The sequence below is a fragment of the Pyrgilauda ruficollis genome, unplaced genomic scaffold, assembly GCF_017590135.1.
Source record: "Pyrgilauda ruficollis isolate IOZ18807 unplaced genomic scaffold, ASM1759013v1 scaffold66, whole genome shotgun sequence".
Taxonomy (NCBI): Eukaryota; Metazoa; Chordata; class Aves; order Passeriformes; family Passeridae; genus Pyrgilauda; species Pyrgilauda ruficollis.
Window position 1 is genome coordinate 1825399 of NW_024528377.1, and position 20145 is coordinate 1845543.

General features: G+C 40.0%; 1 protein-coding gene across 1 annotated transcript in view; it reads left to right on the forward strand.

The window, feature by feature from the left end:
* Window positions 1-20145, forward strand: part of CACNA1C (calcium voltage-gated channel subunit alpha1 C) — a 456585-nt gene that overhangs the window by 308064 nt on the left and 128376 nt on the right. Inside the window, exons 8-9 of the mRNA XM_041484502.1 lie at window positions 3893-3996; window positions 10474-10646. Coding sequence (XP_041340436.1) covers window positions 3893-3996; window positions 10474-10646 — 277 coding nt within the window. The remainder of the gene's footprint in view (window positions 1-3892; window positions 3997-10473; window positions 10647-20145) is intronic.

Below are 20145 nucleotides of genomic sequence, written 5' to 3' on the forward strand. Positions count from 1 at the left end.
TAATAGGTTATATGCCTCTAACATTGAACTATGGTGTAAGGAATGAGACACTTGCAAATGTGCCAGACTATTATCCCTGGGAAAGAAAAAAAATGACCAAACAACTAATGCATAAATGTCTCCTGTGGCCTTGCCAATGTGATCTCACCTGTGTCTTCTGAAGAATCAAAAGACAGAGGCACAAAGGTCTATTAAGAAAGGCTTTTATTCCTTGGCCCCTACTGAAACTGCTGATATTAATTGAGATCAGCAGAATGAAAAACCCTGGTGTTATTTCTAGGTGATTGCCTGTACCATTGAGAGAAAAGCCTTTGCTGAAATGCTACAGGCATGATAGCAGTTAAGGGTGCTTGGCAAAGATGGAACTCTTCCAGCAGACCTCATATATACTGAAATGACCTCCTTTTGTCATGAAACTGAGTGGTTTCTTTGACAGTACCCACTGAGGCAGGGTAGTTTCCCACTTTGCAGATTGGAAAGCTGAGGCATAATGAGCCAAATGATGTCCCCACAGTGCCAGAGAGAGTATGTAGGAAATAATAATGAGAAGGAATCCTATCTCCAAGATCTCTGAGAGATGATGCATGGATGCTCTGAAATGTGCCAGCTTCCTCACTGTTGAGAATAGTGACATGTAAGTGTTGAGATGTGAGCTGTGATAGGTCAGGCAGTTTGACTCAGAAAGCAGAATTATTTCCATAAATGACAATCTGCAGCTTCCCACTCATTCTGAGCTTCCAGCTGATGTAACTATTGTTCCACACATGCTTAAGTTGGCATCAAGTTGCAATCACCTGGACTGAAAGTTATAATTTGGACATACAGTGGTTGATATTATAGTCTTGGTTTAGCAGTGTGAATTTAGAAGACAATCTGCCTTTTCTGTTGGGATTCCTAGGGTTGGTAGTAAACACTCAGGGAGAAGTGTTGCACTCAGGCACCACAAAACTGAGCTGTGTACCAGGAGTTGTCCATCCTGGAGAGGTAACCTATAACTGAGTCAGTTCCTGTTCTCTGGGGGCAACAGTACAAAATATATTTTGCAGACTTAATTTTCTGCACTCAGGAGGGTGCAAAAGGCAACACTCCTGGCCTTGCTGTTACTGTTTTGAGTAAGTCTATTCCTATTCTTTTCCCCCTAGCTTTCACCACACAACATATTTCTCTGCATTTCTCCTGCAGCTGTTTTCCAGGAGCAAGCAGTAAGCTCACAATACACTGTTTCCTTATTGCAGGGAGGTTATAACATAATTTAACAAACACTTAACATTATCTCATCATATAACACACATTCCTGTCACCTGTGGGTCAGTCTCATAGGAATAATCTCACCTGCTAGTAAATAAAAAAAAAGTCATGAGAGCACCAAACATAGGAAAGTCCAGCAACAGACAGACTCAGCTGTCTGCCAAATACTGGCAGTTTCTCTCTGCTTGAGAAGCTCTTGCTGTCTCTGCCCCTCAGCTTCTCTGTTATGTATATAAATGTGCAATAAAAAGAAGATGAAAAGCTGACCTCTGAAATTTTCAGTCTGAGAAGTCTCAAATGCTCTGCTGTACCAGAATGCAGGTCTGCTTTACAGGACTAATTTGTGCTGATGCTAGCTGGTCCAATTGTTATGCAATTGTGCAGGCATTGGGAATAACAGAGTACACTATATTCTAGTTATATACTTTACCAGGACATGGTGGAAGCTTCTTGCCGTCTGGAAATTTCTTCATGCCAGGGAAGGTTTGTCCTTCTCCTGACATGAATATGACCTCTGTACCTGGCACCTGGCTTTTGCTCTTTACAGTTCTCTTGTACCACAGCTTTGAGAAGTTTTACTTTTCCAGCTGAAAAAAAAAAAACCCAAACTGATGATAGATAAATATCATGCAGCTGAGGCTTTTTTATCACCATCTATCATAATTAGAGGGATGTCAATTCATCATTGTGCCCACAGTGGTAAATTCTTATGGTAGTTTTTCAAAGTCATCCATACTCATTGTGCAGATTGCTTTAAATAGATATTGGTGTTATTTGTAGGAGACAAAGGGTGTTAAATCTCATTTCTTTACTTAATTCCAACTTGGGCATTTACATTTTGCCTTCCTGGTTTCCCAGCTGGGATCTCAGGTCAATTTTTGCTTCCAACTTTATACTCGGGGATGCTTTGTTCTCATTAAAGCCCTGATGTGCAGTAAGACACCAGGGGTGCTACTTTTTGGTCACATGGGATGAAATGTGGCTTGCAAGCATAAAGAGTAATTAGTATGATTTATAAACTAACTGAAAAATTCTGCAAATCTACAAAAAGGGAAGAAGTTTGTTATGCTTAGGGAATGTTAGCACCTCAGGTACTCTTCTGCCCACCAAATGTATTTATCCTGTGAGGAAGGAGCTGACGAACTGTTTTCACAGAGGCAGATTTTGAGCTTATTTTTTAATGAGTCTACTTCAGTTCAGTCACAGCTGAAGGAGCCCTGAGATGGAGCTCTGGGTCAGTCCATTGACTGTGGACTATTGCCAGACAAGAACTTTAGTGGCTCTACTTTGGAAGAAAAATGGATGATGGGCTTCCATCCACAAAGAACCGATTATATTAGTGTTACTCTCCTGCCTTGTCTTATTGAAGGTCTGAAATTCCTTTCCTGAGTTGTTACGAATCTTGAGTGAAATTACCTCCACTGAAGTGTGTCTCATTGCCCATGTATGGAAGGATATTTCTTCTGTGATTCCAGCAAATGTTTAGGTTGTAAAGGAAAGAGCATTTTCTTGGAAAGAGAAGACAAAATTTTCAAAAGAGTGGGAAACAAAGGAATGTAGATTTCTTTATGCCTTTAGGTACTTTAAATTCTGCAATTTATGTTCATAAATCAATTTAGTGCTCCTGAAAATGTTAACCACCATCTGTTTCTTTAATGATGCTATTTCTGGATTCAAAGATAATTGTTTATGAAGAGTAAAGAAGGGACTCTGGTATTTTTGATACCATTATGAAAGTGAGACTGTATTAAGGTATCCAGCAACTTTCCAAAATTTTATGCCTTGAAGGAGACTTCAAGATGAAATAGTTTTTATGTACTAGATGCTTTTGGAGTATATACAAGACCTTATTATGGGCTAGAACTGGAGCTCATATAATACAGGTTCTGATGCTAAGATAATTCTCCCTGCTTCATGTGCAGATGCTTGAAGTAGTGTGAAATCCATGTCATTCAGTTTACACCCTCAGCTTCTCTTAGTATTCCATTGTGTAGGAATTGTGTTTACATAAGTGATCATCCTTCAAGATGAGAGAACAAAGCTTGTAAGGAAGCTTTAGAAAACACCTGACCAGGTTAGAACACGGTGGGCCTTGAAAAGACCTTCCTCAAGAGAGCAAAGCTACTGCCCTCACTGTGGTAAACTGTGAAGATTCCCAGAGCACTGCCAGGGAAAGATCAGTATTTGCCCAGCTCCCACCTGCTCCTCTCTGAGGTATCTGTGCTACACATGGAAAGTAAATGTGATCTGACAGTACACTGCCAAAAACTAGAAGTATTTTCCCTGGCAGCAGAGGGTCATATATGTGAGCAGCCAAGTTTAAAATTCATGGGGTGGACCCTTTATGGTGTTTTAAGTAAATTCCAAAAAGTAAGTCCACAATTTTGAGCATCCAAGGAAATGCCAGTAGGGCCCATCGTTATATTTTAGGCTGTATTAGTCACTGACTAGTAATAGGTCAATGAGGAGCTAGATTAAAAAAACAATCAAAGGAGTGGCCACATTAGAAAGAACACACAGAAACACTTGGTATGATTACGTGTAAACCAACCACAGGCTCTTTTTACAAATCTTTCCATCTGTTCCTTTGCCTAATCATTTCTGCTTTCCCTCTCTGTCTTCTAACTTTCCTTCATCTTTCCAGATGCAGGACGCTATGGGCTATGAGTTACCATGGGTGTATTTTGTCAGTCTGGTCATCTTTGGATCCTTTTTCGTTCTAAATCTGGTTCTTGGTGTGTTGAGCGGGTAAGCTGACAGTTTTGGTGTCCTTTTTCCAATGCTACAGGGCAAGACTCCATAATAAGGGTTCTTCCCTGTCACCAGGATACTTTCAGAGGAATTAAAAATCTGAATCCAAGGAAGCTTCACATCAGCTCTGAAATACTTTGACAAAATGTTCAAATATTGCAAATAACAATACAGGTAACAAAAGCGGTGTTATTCCCTGACAGAGAAATTCAACCTCAGGGCCTTCAAAATTATTTATGTCAACCTACCATAAATTTGCAGAAAACTGGCTATTGAAGAACCTTACTGCTGGTGACTTGGGATCTCTTTGGCTGGAGCCTTGCAGTGCTCAGAATCTGAGCTTGTCTCACTAATTATCATTCCACTCTTCCAGGTCAATGATGCCATAGGAAGGGACTGGCCCTGGATCTATTTTGTTACACTAATCATCATAGGGTCATTTTTTGTACTTAACTTGGTTCTCGGTGTACTTAGCGGGTAAGCAGTACCAGGAAAATGTTTTATTATTGTTTATTTTTAAAAATTTGTATTTCTATTCCTACTCTCTGGTTACCAAAACAACGGTCAGTGATGGGTTGATCTCAAGAACCTTACGAGAAGGCCTAGGCTATTGCTATGCCAATAGCAAAATACATTCCTAATATCACAGAAGGAGTCTTTTGACTAAATCAAAGGAATATAAGACAATTTTTTGTCTGTAACACATTCCTCTACCTGTGCACTGTGGGAAGAGGACAGTGCTGTGCTCTCCTGTGGGCAAAGCAATCCATGCACCATAGAAGTGGATTACAGTAGAATTTCTGGAAGAATCAGTAGGACTGAAGGAGGAATGAGAGCATGAAACAAATCTCTTTACATCTGTAGGATGAGATTCCTGCCAAATTATGTCTTCTCACAGGAGAAATTTTCACATTGTTTCGAATATCTAAAGCACAGCCTACCAGGAGACTATTTTCCCTGGAGAGAGTCTTGGGCACGTTTCTCCTTCAATAAGCCCATCTTCTCTATTGTGCAGATTACAAACTTGGCATGATGCAGGGAGAAAAGATCATTTTCCTCTGACCTTTTCCAAGGATGAACAGAGAAGCAGGAGAAGTCCTTTTAGTGTTTAAGCATTTTTAAGACATCCAGACATTTAGCTGTATTTCAGTTCTGCAGTACAACCCTCGCTGCAAAGCATCATTTTAGCAGCTTTGATTAAAAACAATGGGTATTGTCCCCAGTAGTTAAAAACTTTACAGCCCCTGGGGAGACACATAATTTAAGGAATCAAGCCAGCAAACATTCCTTGCAAGATTTAAAAAAAAAAAAATCTTCTAGGATTAGGCTTTTAGTTCCATATTTGGGCATGACTGGGGGCTACAGACATTCTGTGTACATGGATAAATATGGTATGAGGACTTTTATGCATCCTCTTTTTTGTTTCTACCATCCTGCCTCCTTTGATGAGCTCTAAATGAGTTTGATTAGGGCCTGTACCTGTTGCCTGAGTAGGCAGCCCTGAAGTCCCTTGTCTTTTGATCAAAAGAGAGGGAAAATGATCTCTGAGCAGGAGAGAGGATTTGGTGTCTCAGAATTTATGTCCTCGGTACTTGGGCCAACAAGATAGGAAGGGCAGCAGTGGGGCTGGAGGAAAAGATCCACCTTTGGCCATCTGGCAAAGAGACAGGTAATAGAAAGTCTGCAGGAGGTATTATTTCTATCTTCATGACTCCACTAAAGGAGACTAGCCACTGTGACAGCTGCTGCAAAGAGAAGGGTTTCCATGCTGTAATGGAAGTGTGGAGAAAATCCTCAGTAATGAAGTGTTGGGCAATAGTCTGTGTTTGCATGTCTGGAGAGTGATGATCTGGTACGGTTTTGAAACACAAACTCCTCATTCCTCCAGGTGGATACTCTGCCCAGCAGGTAAGGATGTCAGCACTAGTGGGGGATGATGATCAGCTGACAGGAAAAGGGATCTGTTCTATCAGAGGTGTGCTCAAGGACCCTATAGAAAGGTTGTTAAAGGTTTTATGGTATCTGATTGGATAAAAAGTGCCTCTGAGCTCAGTCATGGGGAGTGCATAGTATTGAAGCACTTCTGATTCAATTTACCTGCACTTGGATTTGTACCTGTGCATAATTAACAATTTAATTTCCTCTTTCTTTCATTTTCAACTCAAGAAAGTGTTTTGAGGCCTAAATCATCCACCTCCTGCCATACTGCAGCTAAACCACCACAGTTAGTGGTAGGAGATGGAAACAGTCTGTAGAGGGAACTGAAATCAAAGATGAAGTTCACCTTGTTTAAGCTGTGAGTCACTCTTTCTGGCTGTCTTCACAGTGTTATGACAGCTGCACTGTTTCTGCAAAAATGTCCTCAACTGGAGAAAAGTAAAAAGAAACTTAAGAATTTGCATCCATGAAAAAACACAGAAATTATGGGAGAAATGTTCCAAATTTTCTTTGGTCTATATAAGCAGTTCTTAAACAATTAACTTTCTAAAGCAATTCTAAATTCTGCTGAGTTACAAAGTGTGTTCACTTTGCAGATTCAGCTTTTTCTCTTGGAGACTTGCTATTGCTATTAGTTTGATCTATGCTGATGATCCACCTGTCTGTTCTAGATACAAAGCAGCATTCCTGGTTATCTCTGAATATCCATTCTGGCCATCTCTGATTTTTTCCCATTTATCTATTTCAGGAGCTTCAGCAGGCATGTTGTGTAGGTAGACTTCACAAATGACAGATTAGCTTAAGGGGGGGTTTAATCACTTCTGAATACATAAGTGTAATTAATTGTACTCACAAAGACACCTCGATTGCACCTGCAAAATGAAATGCTGAATTCTGCTCTGCTGAAAAAGCTCTTTTGTAATTTGTTTTTCCTCAGGCATGCCATCCATTCATGGTCCTGGTGACTTTACTAATCACATAGTAGCCTAAATAGCATGTTGGAGTATTTATATGTGGAGGTGTAATCTCCTCCTGACTTGGCTGAGCACAATATAAAATTCATGTACTCCAAAGGAGTATCCAGTCAGCAGATCACACAGTAGACCTCCCCAAGCCCAGGCAAAACAATTCCACATCATTGCTCTGAACAGTGATAAGAAGTCACTTGAGATCAGAGATGTTCACATCAGGTTTATCTATTTCAGTTAATTAATGAGGAAAAAAAAAAGGCAGAGGGGGTTCAACCGTCAGACAAGTACACCTAAGAACATGGAGTCCCATTTCCTTTATATTTTGATCCAAATCCCAGGACACAGGCCAAACAAGCAGTTGCCTAAGGCAAATGGAAGAGAGGAGAGCAGAGGTTTCTTTTTGAGAGGATCCTGCAAAACACAGTTGTTTGCTTTTGTTTCTTTTACTGCCAAGAAAGAGGTCAGATTGAACAGGAGGCTGGCCATGGTTGTAGTTCCTCCTTGAGCAGTTTTTGTGACCTTTCAGGTATTTTTCTTATTAATCTTCTGTTCCCTCTTCCAACCCTTCCCATTCCTTGGTGTACTTCTCAGGGTGGATGAGATTTGGAGCCTTGTGCTCCACTTTGAGTAGCAAGCAAGAGTTTTGAACTGTTAGAACTCTGTTGTTTTGCTCACTTTTCATCTCACCTCTAAACATGAGAAATCACATGAACAAGAATAACCTAAATTCCATCATCATTTGGATAGGAAAGAGAAATTTTCTTCTGAAACAGCACATAATGCAGAGCTGGGTGTTTATGATCTTGACCCACTCTAACCTCACACAGAGAAAATGTCTATCTAGAATACTCTGCTCTCTGGTATTCCCACTGGCAAACATTTCTATAATTTTCTGGGAGAAGTAAACCAAAGTGAAACAAACTGAATTGTGGTAAAAACAATCAAATTCACCCATTCTTATACTGACATTTTGGGTTCACTGAGAAGAGACAGATTGCTTGCTAGTACTGCAAGACTTTGCTGCCCTTACCCTGCCATGATTGTGCAGCCTTTTTTGTGAAAGCAACCTCTAGACTGAGCATAGCACTTCCATCAAAAGCTCCTTTGGTCCTTGGCCTGCCTGCTGGAGCTGCAAGCAGTGACCATTTATTGCCAGCTGTGCTGGAGGCAGCACTAATGTGTGCACCTGCCTGCACTACACCCTGGGCTGAGGCCACCAGCTCCCTTGCCATGGGATGGAAAATGGTCGCTGATAGAAACCCTTGATTGTGAGCTACATTTGCCCGAGTACAGGCTGCCATTCCACGTGGGAGGTGATTTGAATTGCAGTAGCAATTTCCTGAGCCACCTGTTCTCAATGGTTTGATGTTAGTAGAGCATAGAAATTAAGACCATTTAAGGCAGTTGTCTTCTTTGGAGAGTCGTCTGAGACGTGGAGTGTCATGTGTTGTAGCAAGGGAAGAGACATGGAATTGCAGGTCATTTACACGAGGCAACCACAGTATTTTGCATTGTGTTACAAGACTCTAGGTTCAGCTCATTTCAAAATTTGACCCATTTGTTTTAGATTCTAAAATAATACCTTGCAAGCTGAAAATCAAAATATTGGAATTTGATGTAACAAATAGGCTTAATAATACATAGATTCATTCAGTGATTATTTTTTAAGAGTTAAATCATTAATTTGGATATGGCACTGTAGCAGACCCAGGGGAAAGGTGTTACTGAAGCAGAAAATATAACCACCACTGATGGATTTTTTTCCTAACAATCTTTGTATGATTTTTATTATTATTGTTGAGCTTGTTTGTTTCTTTTATATTGTAAATAGTAAAATATCACTCCCAGTATAAGAAAATTTCATTTTTTATCTTTTCCATGCCTTGAGGCTGAGTTTGGACCCAGAGCTGACTGTGGACTAACTTCAGGCCAGAGAAGCCAGTGGTTCTCTCCTCACCTCCGCCTTTTTTTATCACACTTCCTTGGGAGGACCTGAACCCTCGCAGCATAACAAGGGTGCAGATGACACTGGCATACATTGTCACATATTTTGGCTAGAAATTAAGGAATCATCCTGCTTTGATCCTGCTGCAGTGCTGGTTTCATGCACAGCTCAGAATTCTGAAAACCTGATGCAAAGCCTGTCAAGTCCATGAAAGTCTTTCAGCAGGTTTTAGACTCAACAGGAGAAAAGTACCTCACCATCACTGTTAGAAACTCACCTCCATCTCAGTCACATGCCACTCACAAAATTCACACTTTGGCTAAGATTTTCATTGTGCTAATATTATGCCACCAAAATCAGTGGTAGATTTCCTATTAATTTTTGCAGGAGCAAACCTAAGACAAATGCCAAGTGGAGTAGCATTTTGTTAAATCCATTCATTACTGACAGTCTTCAGCAACAGTAATGGATAATGCATTGGGGAGAATGGCTTTGCCTCTTTTTCTAGAAAGAGTGACCTGTGTTATCTGCTGTGCGTGTCTTGTGTAGTGATCTGCTTCAGCAGATAGAAGACTTAATGCTTAAGTACTCTTGGTCCAGCAATTTTCACAATCATTAAACTTACTTTTTAAAATACAAGTCTTAAAACCGGGTTTAGAACCACATGAGGTTCTAAATAAGGGAGGTCAGCACTTCTTGAAAGAAATTATTGCTGAAAGAGGAGAAGAAACAGCACTGCAGCCAAAAAGAAGACAAAGCCAAGAACCCAGGATCACAACTAAGCAACAGGAAATTCTTGTTCTTATGCCCTGTTTTAAGTCTATACTCTCAACACTGTTCTTTCATACAACTATCATCAAATGTTTTGCCCTGTCCACTTTCTGGCAGAATCTATTAGTTTTTTCTACCCATAATTTATCGTATTTTTCCACCCAGTGTGGGATTTGACAAGTATATTTCATGTCAGATAACTGCCTCAAATGCTGAAAGTCTTCAGTAAAACTTTGAGGTCTGAGTGTTTAACTATATTTTCCAGTACTGTGGGTGAAATGGTCCATAATTAAATGTGTACAGGACTGTGAGTACCATTAATTACACTTAAACTAGTCCAATTTAGTTTTGATGAAATATAAAATCTTAAACACAGATTGAAACCTGGCTACAAATTAGAGCCACCAGCTCACTCTCCAGATGTCAGATTATTGTCAAACAGTTCAACTTTGACCATTATTCATATAGACATTTGTAGATACCTGTTGGAGAATATCAAGTGTTTACAGAATGTTAGAAAATGTCTGGTATTGTACACAAAATTGTACATAAATGTTATGTATATGTTTTATTTGAATTGTCAATCAAAGGCTGAGAAGAAAAGTTTTGAAAAAGGTATCAGTCTTTTCCTAAGTGTTGATAGATATGTGGACACTCCAGCTGTTTTACACATGTGTGCACAGCAAGGATGCTCCATACATGTGTTTGTCTGGAGAGAATAGAAACAGCTGGATGTGCTACACAGACTGAGGAGATTTTCTGGTGGAAATCAATCTAACCCATTGTTTTCCTTCCATCTCTTCCTTCTTTCTGCCCATGTCCTGTCCCTCCCTCCCTCCCTCTTGCTAGGGAGTTTTCCAAAGAAAGAGAAAAGGCTAAGGCTCGAGGCGATTTCCAGAAGCTACGGGAAAAGCAGCAGCTAGAGGAGGATCTGAAGGGATACTTAGACTGGATAACTCAAGCAGAAGATATTGATCCAGAAAATGAAGATGAAGGCATGGATGAGGAGAAGCCTCGAAACAGTAAGTAACTTTCTTCTCTCACTTTCTTTTTCTTTTTCTCTCTCTCCTTCTGTGTCTCTCCCCGTGCTTTTAGCCATAAAGCCTGTGCCCATCCGCTGCAGTGCTGAGGTGGATTCTGAGGAAGAACAATTTCTTCCTGAGACATGCAATATGCTTATACATTATTCCAATTTAATGCTTGTAGGAAACCATGGGAAGCAGAAATACGTGTACAATAATTGACATTCTGCAGATCAGTGCTTAGTCTGTGATAGGGGCATTAGATCCTGAAATTAAACAGATGAAAGGTCAATACTTGCTGGTAAAGTCCACTACTGAGAAAAGTTTTAAAATACAAGTGTCCCCTCCATTCATTTATTTAATTGAAGCTCATTGTTGTAGGCTCTTTGCACATGGTTGGTTCCTTTGAAAGCAAAGGTTTCTCAGGCAAAGCAGAGCTTCAGTATGGGAGGAGGGCCAAATCAGCTCTGTTGTTCCTTAAGGGGACCATCTGTAACTCCACTGAAATCAGTGAATTTGTGTTTGCTTTGCCAGGCTGGATTAAGCTCTCAAACATTTCTTCTAAGGGTGTTATTTCTTACTCTTCTTTGGAGCTGACAAGGTGTTTGTACAAAGTGAAAATTCACCAACAATCCCTTATTAGAAATCCTGAAAAAGGAAGGGATTGAAGAAAGCAGTGCTTCCCCAACATTTCATTACCATTATTGAATTTTCTGCCACCTTCTCTTTTACCAACATGGGCTGTGTAACACTTGAAAACTACTTAGCAGTTGTCATTGCTGGTTGTGCACTTAGGAAATCTCAGACTTGGAACCTTTACACAGCCCATGAGGAATGGCTCTACTCTTGGCTTTCATCATGGGAATGTGCATTTTTCTTTGTTTGACTTTGGAAGAGAAGACATGAAACATGTCCCTAGATATCACCCTTCTTACCAAACAATCAAAATCTATGGGATGATCCCATCACAAACATATATTCCAGTAACAGGATGATTGGATATGGGAAAGTCGTATCTTTCTTTCTTTAGCAAGATTTTTAATAGATGTTCATGACCTTTAGAATATTAGTAACCACTATTGCTGCCAAAACAATGAAATTCTTGAAAAAAAATTGTGTCATTAATATCAGGTTATACCCACAATACTTAGGTATCTGGACTTGAAGGAGTCACTGTGGTGACTTGCTCAGACTTTTCCCAAATCAGGTTATTGATTGATTGCTGGTATTGATTTTTATGCTGGTATTTTCACAGCTCATGTAGTTTACTTGCACAATTGAACCTCAGCAAGCATTCAGAAATTACTTTCTTAATTGTGTCCAAAATTTGCTGCTCAGTGGCATACCATACATGAATGAGGATTCACTGCATGTACTGTTGAGTGTGGTCAACCCATATTTGAGCTAACAAGCTCCTTTTGTGGGTGGTATTAAGAACTGAAAGGTAATGCATCTCCTCCTTGCTGTCAGTTCTTCCTGGTCAATTTGATGAGGTCAGTTTTGTAAGACATGGTTTATCAAAATTAGTCCTCTCACATCTGAGTCAGAAAAACTGAGAAGTAATAGTTTCAGCTTAAGATAACATCACAGAAAAGGTACTGTGAGTAAGTGACAGGGCAGGGCATTTTGTTTAGGGTCAAGTTTATTTTTGGTGTGTTCTCTCCTGGGTTGAATGTTTTGGCATTCCTGCCAGCAGTCAATCACCAGTAAGGTTAAATTGAAAGATGGCATTATTTCTCTTCCAAAAGCCATCTACAAAATAAGTAAAGGACAGATGGCACAGATGTAAATTTCCTCATGAATCCCTTTGGCTTCAGTGTTCCCAAGACATTTGAATCCCCCTACTCCCAGTCCAGGCTTACATCACCAAGACTCCAATGGCTTCTTCGTTTTCTTGTGTTTAGCTCAGTTGCCTCCTGTGCACCTTCAATGTCTTTTGTTCAAGTGCTCATCAAAGCTCATCACCTTCTGTTTCTAGTACAGCATCTGAACTCCAAGGCTGACTGTTACTGCCCCTTCAAGCACACTTTGTTCAGTGACTAATTAATGTTGATTGACTTTTGAGGTATCAGCCCTGAGAATTTCAAATGACAGATCACTGAACCACACAGGGCAATTCAGACCTCCTTAAGCTGCTGTGTTAGCTCAATAAACTTCAGGTGTGGTCTTTGCATCAGTGGTGTTGTACTGATGCTCAGAGGACATGTGCTCCTTCCTGACCTCTGACAGTGATTCACACTAATACTTTAAAGAAGTCATATCAGTTTTTGCTTCTTTGCTTTTTCCTCAGAGGTTGTTTGGGAACTTGGCTTTTTTTTTTTTTTTTTTTTTTTTTTTTTTTTTTTTTTTTAATAAAGAGTATCAGAATAGTTCAGAAGCTCAAATTAAAAATACTTATTAATCTAGAGACTCAGCTAATGTAAGTTCTGAGACTCAGCAGTTTACACCATCTGGGCTCTGACCCAGGTAGTCTACCTAAACTGAATCATCCCAAACACAGAGAACATATGTTTCCCATCTTTTCTTTGTCCTTGGCAGATACAGAGGCAGATTTTGCTGTCTTTTAACTTTGTAGAGAGTGCTGCCCACTTGTCAGCATGGGCACTGCCTCCTGTAAAACAGAGGACACAAGGTGGAAGGGAAGAGAAACTCACTTGCATCCCCTTTTGGTCTGACTGCCTGTGACAGTCCTTAGGGCATCATCATCATATTTTGCATATGCTGCTGCTTTCCTGAGGCTCTCAAACCTTGCCCAAACCCTCACTGGGTGTTTGCAGCCCCTCTCAAACTTTACCCATAGCCTCACTGGGTGTTTGCAGCCCTTAATGAAGTTACCAAGTCCAAGGATACAACAGAGAGCACCTTAGTGAAGGAAAGGGTAAAAAAGGAAGACAAATGCAAGAGTTGGACGACCTGTACAGTCTTTAGCTCTTCTCTCCATAGCAGAGGTCTTGGCATTTTGCTGAGGGAGCTCATCGCCACTTGTTGCTCACATGGATTGAGAGACATTCACAGAGCAGGCTGAGCTAATTCCCTGCCTTTGAGGAAGTACCACATTTAAGGCAGTTTTTCCACGCTGTTTGCAAACATGGATTTGCCATTGTGACAGATGTGAGGTGGGAAATGTGAAAAGGCTTCTGGGGGCTGTTTGTGTTGATGGTTTTGTTCTGTGCTCTTTCCCTGATGCGCCTTCCACACGGGGAAGAAAGCTTTAATTTGACGGAGGGGAGTAACACATCATGTCACAGAGCAGCTACTGAATTCAAAATTACATGATGGCAAAGAAAGCCATCCCTCCTGTTGCCAAGTTACTGGGAATTTGCACTTTTGTTTTCCCTTCCTGAGAGTGGTCTGGAGTGCCTCTGCTGCTGTGGGCAGAAGCAGGACACTTCAGTCCAACTCAGATTCTCCTCCTAGTGAAATTAATTGGCAGAACTCCCACAGACTGCAGTGGGGTCACAAATAATCTATGAATGGGCAGGGCAAATTAATTTGATGTTTCTGAGTGCTCAGATTTTTGTCCTCCCTCTGTTTCCTTCTATTTCAGCTCTATTTGGTGCCACCATGTGCAGTGAGAGTATGACCTCCCCAATGTCAACAGAGTCCCTAAAAGTAAAAAAGCCCACTGCTTTGTAAAGGCATTCCATGATTCAAGACAGTTAATCCTTCTTGTTAAGTCATATCCAACATAGTACTGTAAATTCCAGAACTGATTTGCAAGTAGCTTACCCTACTAAAATTAAAAGTCCAATCATTCTTCAAGGCCCTATTGTAATGGAACTGATGGCTGTAGATAATTAAGTTTTCGTGTAGCACAGCAGAAAAAAAACCAGTACAAATCAATGTGTTGCCTATCAAAATCATATCATATTTCAGATGGTACATTAAATAATGAAAAGTGTGTGTCTGTACATGCAGATTTATGCCTCTGTTGAAGTGGGAATAGTGCACAATTGAAGACAAAAAGTACAGACATACAGGCAGGTTTAAAAATATATATTAAAAAATTAATCAGTTTTAAAAGAAATAGTCCTCAATCTTCACTTTCAGAGCATTGCTGTAACGCCTTAGTGACTTTTGGAAATGTTCATAAACATCTGAGTTTGCTGCCTCTAAGGAGTCAATGACAACCTAACTTTTTGGTAAACCATAGGTTTTGTCTCACTCTTTCAACCGCTGTTGCTTTTGAACATCTCCATAACTGGGAATTAGACTGCATTTAATCACAGGTTTATGAGAGTCTTCCCTCTCATAAACCTGTGGAAGAAAATTATTTTGAGATAAGGAAGAACTTTTCAGCAGAAAAAGCAAAATTTCAGAAGAAATTGGTACCTCTTAGACCATTACAGCTTTTGGAAAATCTATGTTTTTCATGAGAACAATTCGTGCTTCTGCACATTAGGCCATAAATGAGAACAGGAGAGATGGTAGTTTAAATAGAAGGGAAGACTTTTAGAGCTCTAGAAATAGAAGCCTCAGTAATTTCAACCCAAACAGGGCTTTATTCCCAAGAACTCCAACAGTAGTTTGTCACTAAATTCTGTCAACCCTTTGGGAAAGTTAGTGATGTGGAGCTGTTGGATACAGAGAGCTTTGTGTACAGATCTAGTCATGATACCAAGGTAAAAGAACACCAACTTCAATTTGTACATTAGTTCAATTTGTATATTTAGTAATTTCATGTGTCAGCCTGCTCAGTGGCCTCCAAATCATGTGTTTAGTGTACTGACTTTAGTGGTTTATTACTTTCAGCCTGAAATAAAACATCATGGTGCTCTGGGGTAATGTCTAAGGTAGGAAGGATTTTCAAAGACTGGGTTACAAGCTAAAATTTCAGGTTGGTCCATTTTCTGCAATGAAATTTAATGGGCAAGTGCACAGCTGGGGAATCAACATGGAAGATGGAGAAGGGAAAATGAAAGGGTGGGTATTTAAAAGATAACTATTTTAAATCCAGTCTTGACCCTCACTGCCTTAAAACCCCTGTATTCTTACTGTATGAGCAAAAAGGTGATGTTCTGAGTTAATTTCTGTTTAGCAGAGCATACTTGAACTTGGCTGTCAACAGCAAATTAGTTCATCCTGTGTTATTCTAGTTTCATCCACAGAATCTGTCCTGGTGTATTTCACATACACATGGAAGGACATGGACAGCCACCCCTTGACAGGCAGGTACAGACATTGTCAAAAATCAATTTTAAAAAACCCACATGCGGCTTGCATGGAATTTAAGATCATCTAAACAAAAGCTCCAAGAGGCACAGGCTGGAAAATTAAACCCTTATTAATTTAATTCCTCCAATACCGGTTGGTTGCTTGAGAAAGGCATCATGGAACGTGGTTGCATTTTGCTTTCCATATTTAAATACAAGGAAATCAATGCCAGTCTTGTAAAATGATTTATTATCTGTCAACACCTCATCTAAAGAGGAAGAAGCACAATCTCTTCTACTTTTATCATTGTCCACTGATGTGGAAAATAATCATCTGGTAACCAAGAAGAGATTAGCTGCAGTGCCAACAATTTGTAGGCATTTCACAAGGGCACCTGATAGGTACTTCACAAGTTAGTAACTGGGATAGATCTATCCTCTGTCACCTGGAGACAGAGGGACAAAAGAAGTGTATACTGTGCCACCAGGTTGTTCTAGGGGGGAAAAAAAATCCATGTATTAATGTGCAGAGGTTCCAACATTTGGTTTGCTTGGACAGGAGTGACAGCAGCTCCCACCTGTGTGCTCTGCCCAATGGAAAATAGTCCTAGAGGCATTTTCCTACCTTGTCATCTTTTGAAGCAGTTCATACACTGCTCTTAATATAAATACAGAGTTTGAGGACCTCTAATGAAAGGCCTTTGTAAATGATAAGTCAGCTTTGTTTTTGTTGTGTGGTTCTTCACAGAGAAGCTCAGGTTGCAAAATTCAGCATGGGTTTGTGCTACAGATGTCAAACTTGAGTCTATAATTAGGAGACTGCCTAGAAAAAGCTTTTGGGATATTAGTTCTCACATTAGGCTGAATCATTCCTACAGTCCTTAGGCAAAAATTGTACTGAAATTCCTGGGGATTTTGCTTGTGTGAGGACTCAGGCTCCGATCGGTTTCATCCAAGGTCAATAACAAAACATGCTCACGTCAGCACTCCAAAAGGTTGCCCAATGTGAGGTCTTGGAGCACAGAGGCTTCTCAGTGCTCACACATCACTTCAATATTGTGTAACTGGCATCCACCAAAGCAGGAGTGTGAGGTATCTGGGGTCTGAAATCACTTACAGCACTGGGCAGCCACTGAGTTCTGTTTGCCCAGTGCATCATTCCACTGGCTAAAATGCAGTTGTGTCTGGCATGAATGCAATCCACAGTCATTACAAGCATGTGGTTTCCTTAGCTACACTGAAATAAATGTGTGGTCAAATCCAGGTAAACTCTGATATCCTAAAAAAGAATAATAAAAAAAATTAAAAAAAAATTAAAAAAAATAAAAAGAAAATAACATTTGTGAGGCTTTATAGTGACCCTAGGTAGCTGTGGTAGCAGAGTACCCAGGGCAATGATCTTCAGTGATGCAGGTGAAAGTAAAGCTGCCATTTCCAAGCATCATTTTCATTGTATAGTTTCTGTGCGGCTCAAGTAACAAAGAAAAGGATCATTTAGGGTGATTCTTCTTCCACCTTTCCATCAATGTCAACAAAACTATGATGCCAACATTTGACTTTTTCCTATTGGAATAAAATCAAAACTGAGAGTAGATTTTCTTCCTGACTCTCTTCACATGTTTTTTTCCCTTTTTTTTTTTTTTTTTTTTTTTTTTTTTATTGTGAGTGAAAAAACAAGGAAGCAGTAGATCCTTATCCTTGACTGTTTTCTATTTCTCCCTTTCCAAGAGGAAATACTTGGGGAAATAGTCTTCTCAACAAAGTGAAAGTTAAAACTTGAGGGTTTAAATTATGCTTTAAAATGCTTCAGTTACAACATTGGTTCTTGAAATATGTGTGTTCAGGGTGATATTTGGAGAGAAGTGAAATCTTTTTCTGGACTTCTTTGTCCATTAAAAAAAAAAAAAGACAGGAAAGCTGAATTATATTCTCAGGATCACCCACCCCCACAGTGCCAGTGACACAGGCTCTCACACCATTTTCTACCCTCTAGAGCAGAAAGAGCAGGATTTTCATCCTGGATTGCATCACATAAAGCATTTCCAAGTTTGATCAGGGTGGTTTTGAACTATTTTCCTTCTCTGGCAATTCACAGTAATCATACTAATCATTTTAAGAAATACAAGGGGGTTTTTGTTCCCCTGAATGTATGGATGGTTCACTCCATGAAAGTGAATCAAAAGGTCTGGTTTTCTGGTTTTTGTTAGAAATATAATTTAATAACCCAGCCTTTAGCAAAAGCAGCTTTTAGTTTCATTGTCCTGTAGATTTCACAACTTCCCAGTTTTTCTTTCTTTCTGCCTCAATAGAAGATTTGAACATAAAACAAAAAGAAAGCAACCATTTGAAAACCTTCTCCTTCCCCTTCTTTCTCTGCTGGTAAATTACTGCTAGGGTAGGTAAATCCCACCTAACCCAACAAGGTGTTAAAGCAGTTTAGCTCAAGCCTGCATTTTCTGTCAAAGCACAGTGTGGAGAAAACAAAGTTTCCTTTGTTTGAACAGAGAGCAAAAGAAGCTGCTGGTATTCAGGACAAAGCTGTGGCCAATGTAACAACCTACAATTCAGCAGTAATTTGTTCCAACAGAGCATCAGATATAATTTGGTGAAGAGAGGAAAGCGTTTCTAGGAATCAGGGAAATTCCCCCATTTTGGGAAGGTGGGCTAAATTCAGGTATGTGCCTGACTCCATCAGCCAGCTCACTGAATGAGCAGCTCTGAGATAATTAACTGATCCTAAAAGGGTGACTGTGATGAACACCAAATCTCTGTGCCACTTCTGCATGGGAGAATGGATGCCAGCATGAAGACCAAACTCCAAAGCTGTGCTAATTTTTGCCCACAGGCTCATTTTTTTCTTCTTGCTCCCTTGCAAGCATCAAAGGTCACAGCAATTAGATAAGCTTCCAGGTTACTGTAGTTTACATCTTGGGGGAAAAAACTCTTCCTATAATATGCTCTCTGACAGAAAAAGTTTTGTGGTGATCTACAGTGCTCAACTGAGAATTTGGTTTGTCTTGTTCAACTCAAAGGTCCTTCCAGTTCCTCCCTTCCCTGGTTCTTGTATCCTGAAGCACAAAGAACTTTATACTGAGAGCTGCTGGAGCAGTGGTGTGTGAGCAGCCATAGCATAGACAGACTGACATTAATGTTGGTAGGGCATTAAGTTTATCCACTATAAAAGCTATTTCCCTAGCAAAGACTAACTGGTGAGATAACACCTCTGTTTTCCCTGCTAGAAGAGAGACTTGTGTTGATGTAGGAATTCTCTTATAATACCAGTTTGTTACATAGAAATATCTTTGAAGGTAAGGCTTTAGAGGGAATCCATTGTTTATATAGCTGGCAAAGACACCTTTGTGCAAATAATTTAATCTCTACCTGCCCTGTCGGCGAGTGTTTCTTGAAGCTGTCAAGATTAATCCATTGACACTGGTTCCACTCCTCAGGAGAGGACATGAGTCTGTGAGAAAGCTGCCTTTGCCATACCTTCTGATGAATTGCTTTATATCCCATGGTTAGAGAGGCATAGAAAGCATTTGGTACCAGCATCTCCACAGAAAAGTTTTGGAAGAAATGCCACACACCCCCAAGCTGAGTATTCATAGAGCAAGACCATTTCTTATTTCATTTTTTAAGCAGATGCCTAAGGTGTGCTCTTAAATCTTTGCAAGGACACTTACAAAGTGGTTTCAAAAACTATGGAGTATTCAGCAGTTCCTGCTGAAGTCAGTGAGAATGGCCCATGGTCAGTGTTTTAAAGTAAGTTACAATTGCAGATGTAATCTCAAGAGTCTCTTCACTGAGAAGAAAGCACTGGTGAGCAGGACTGATAGCTGCAATCCTGAGCATTGTTTTGATGTGGTATGAAGAGCTGTCAGGAGAGGGGCTGTGGTGTTCAGCAACGGTAGCTGAGGGACATGAAGCATGTGTTTTGAGTTAGAGACAACTGCTGGGGATGAGAACCAGTTTTATTATAGTAATGTCAGCCAAGATCAAAGCCATAGTGTGTCTGGCACTGTATATACAGAAATTAAAAGTATGTTGCATGTATTTCCTTTCTACAGGAAATCAAAACTAGTAAAGATGGGGTTCAGCTGACTAAACACATTAATCTAATGCCAATTTAGACACCTCATCATACCCAAGACCTTCATTGTGCACTGACAAGTCAAGTGTAGCAGCTGAGGCTTGTACTCTTGCAGTGTGATAGTTGGAAGAAATATCCCAAATGGGGTGTCAAAAATGTCATCCAGTGCCTGAGAAAAGGCAATTGAGGGTGGTTAGTCCAAAGACATGTAGAAAATTTTAGTACAAGTAGAACTTTCAATACTGATCCTGTAAGT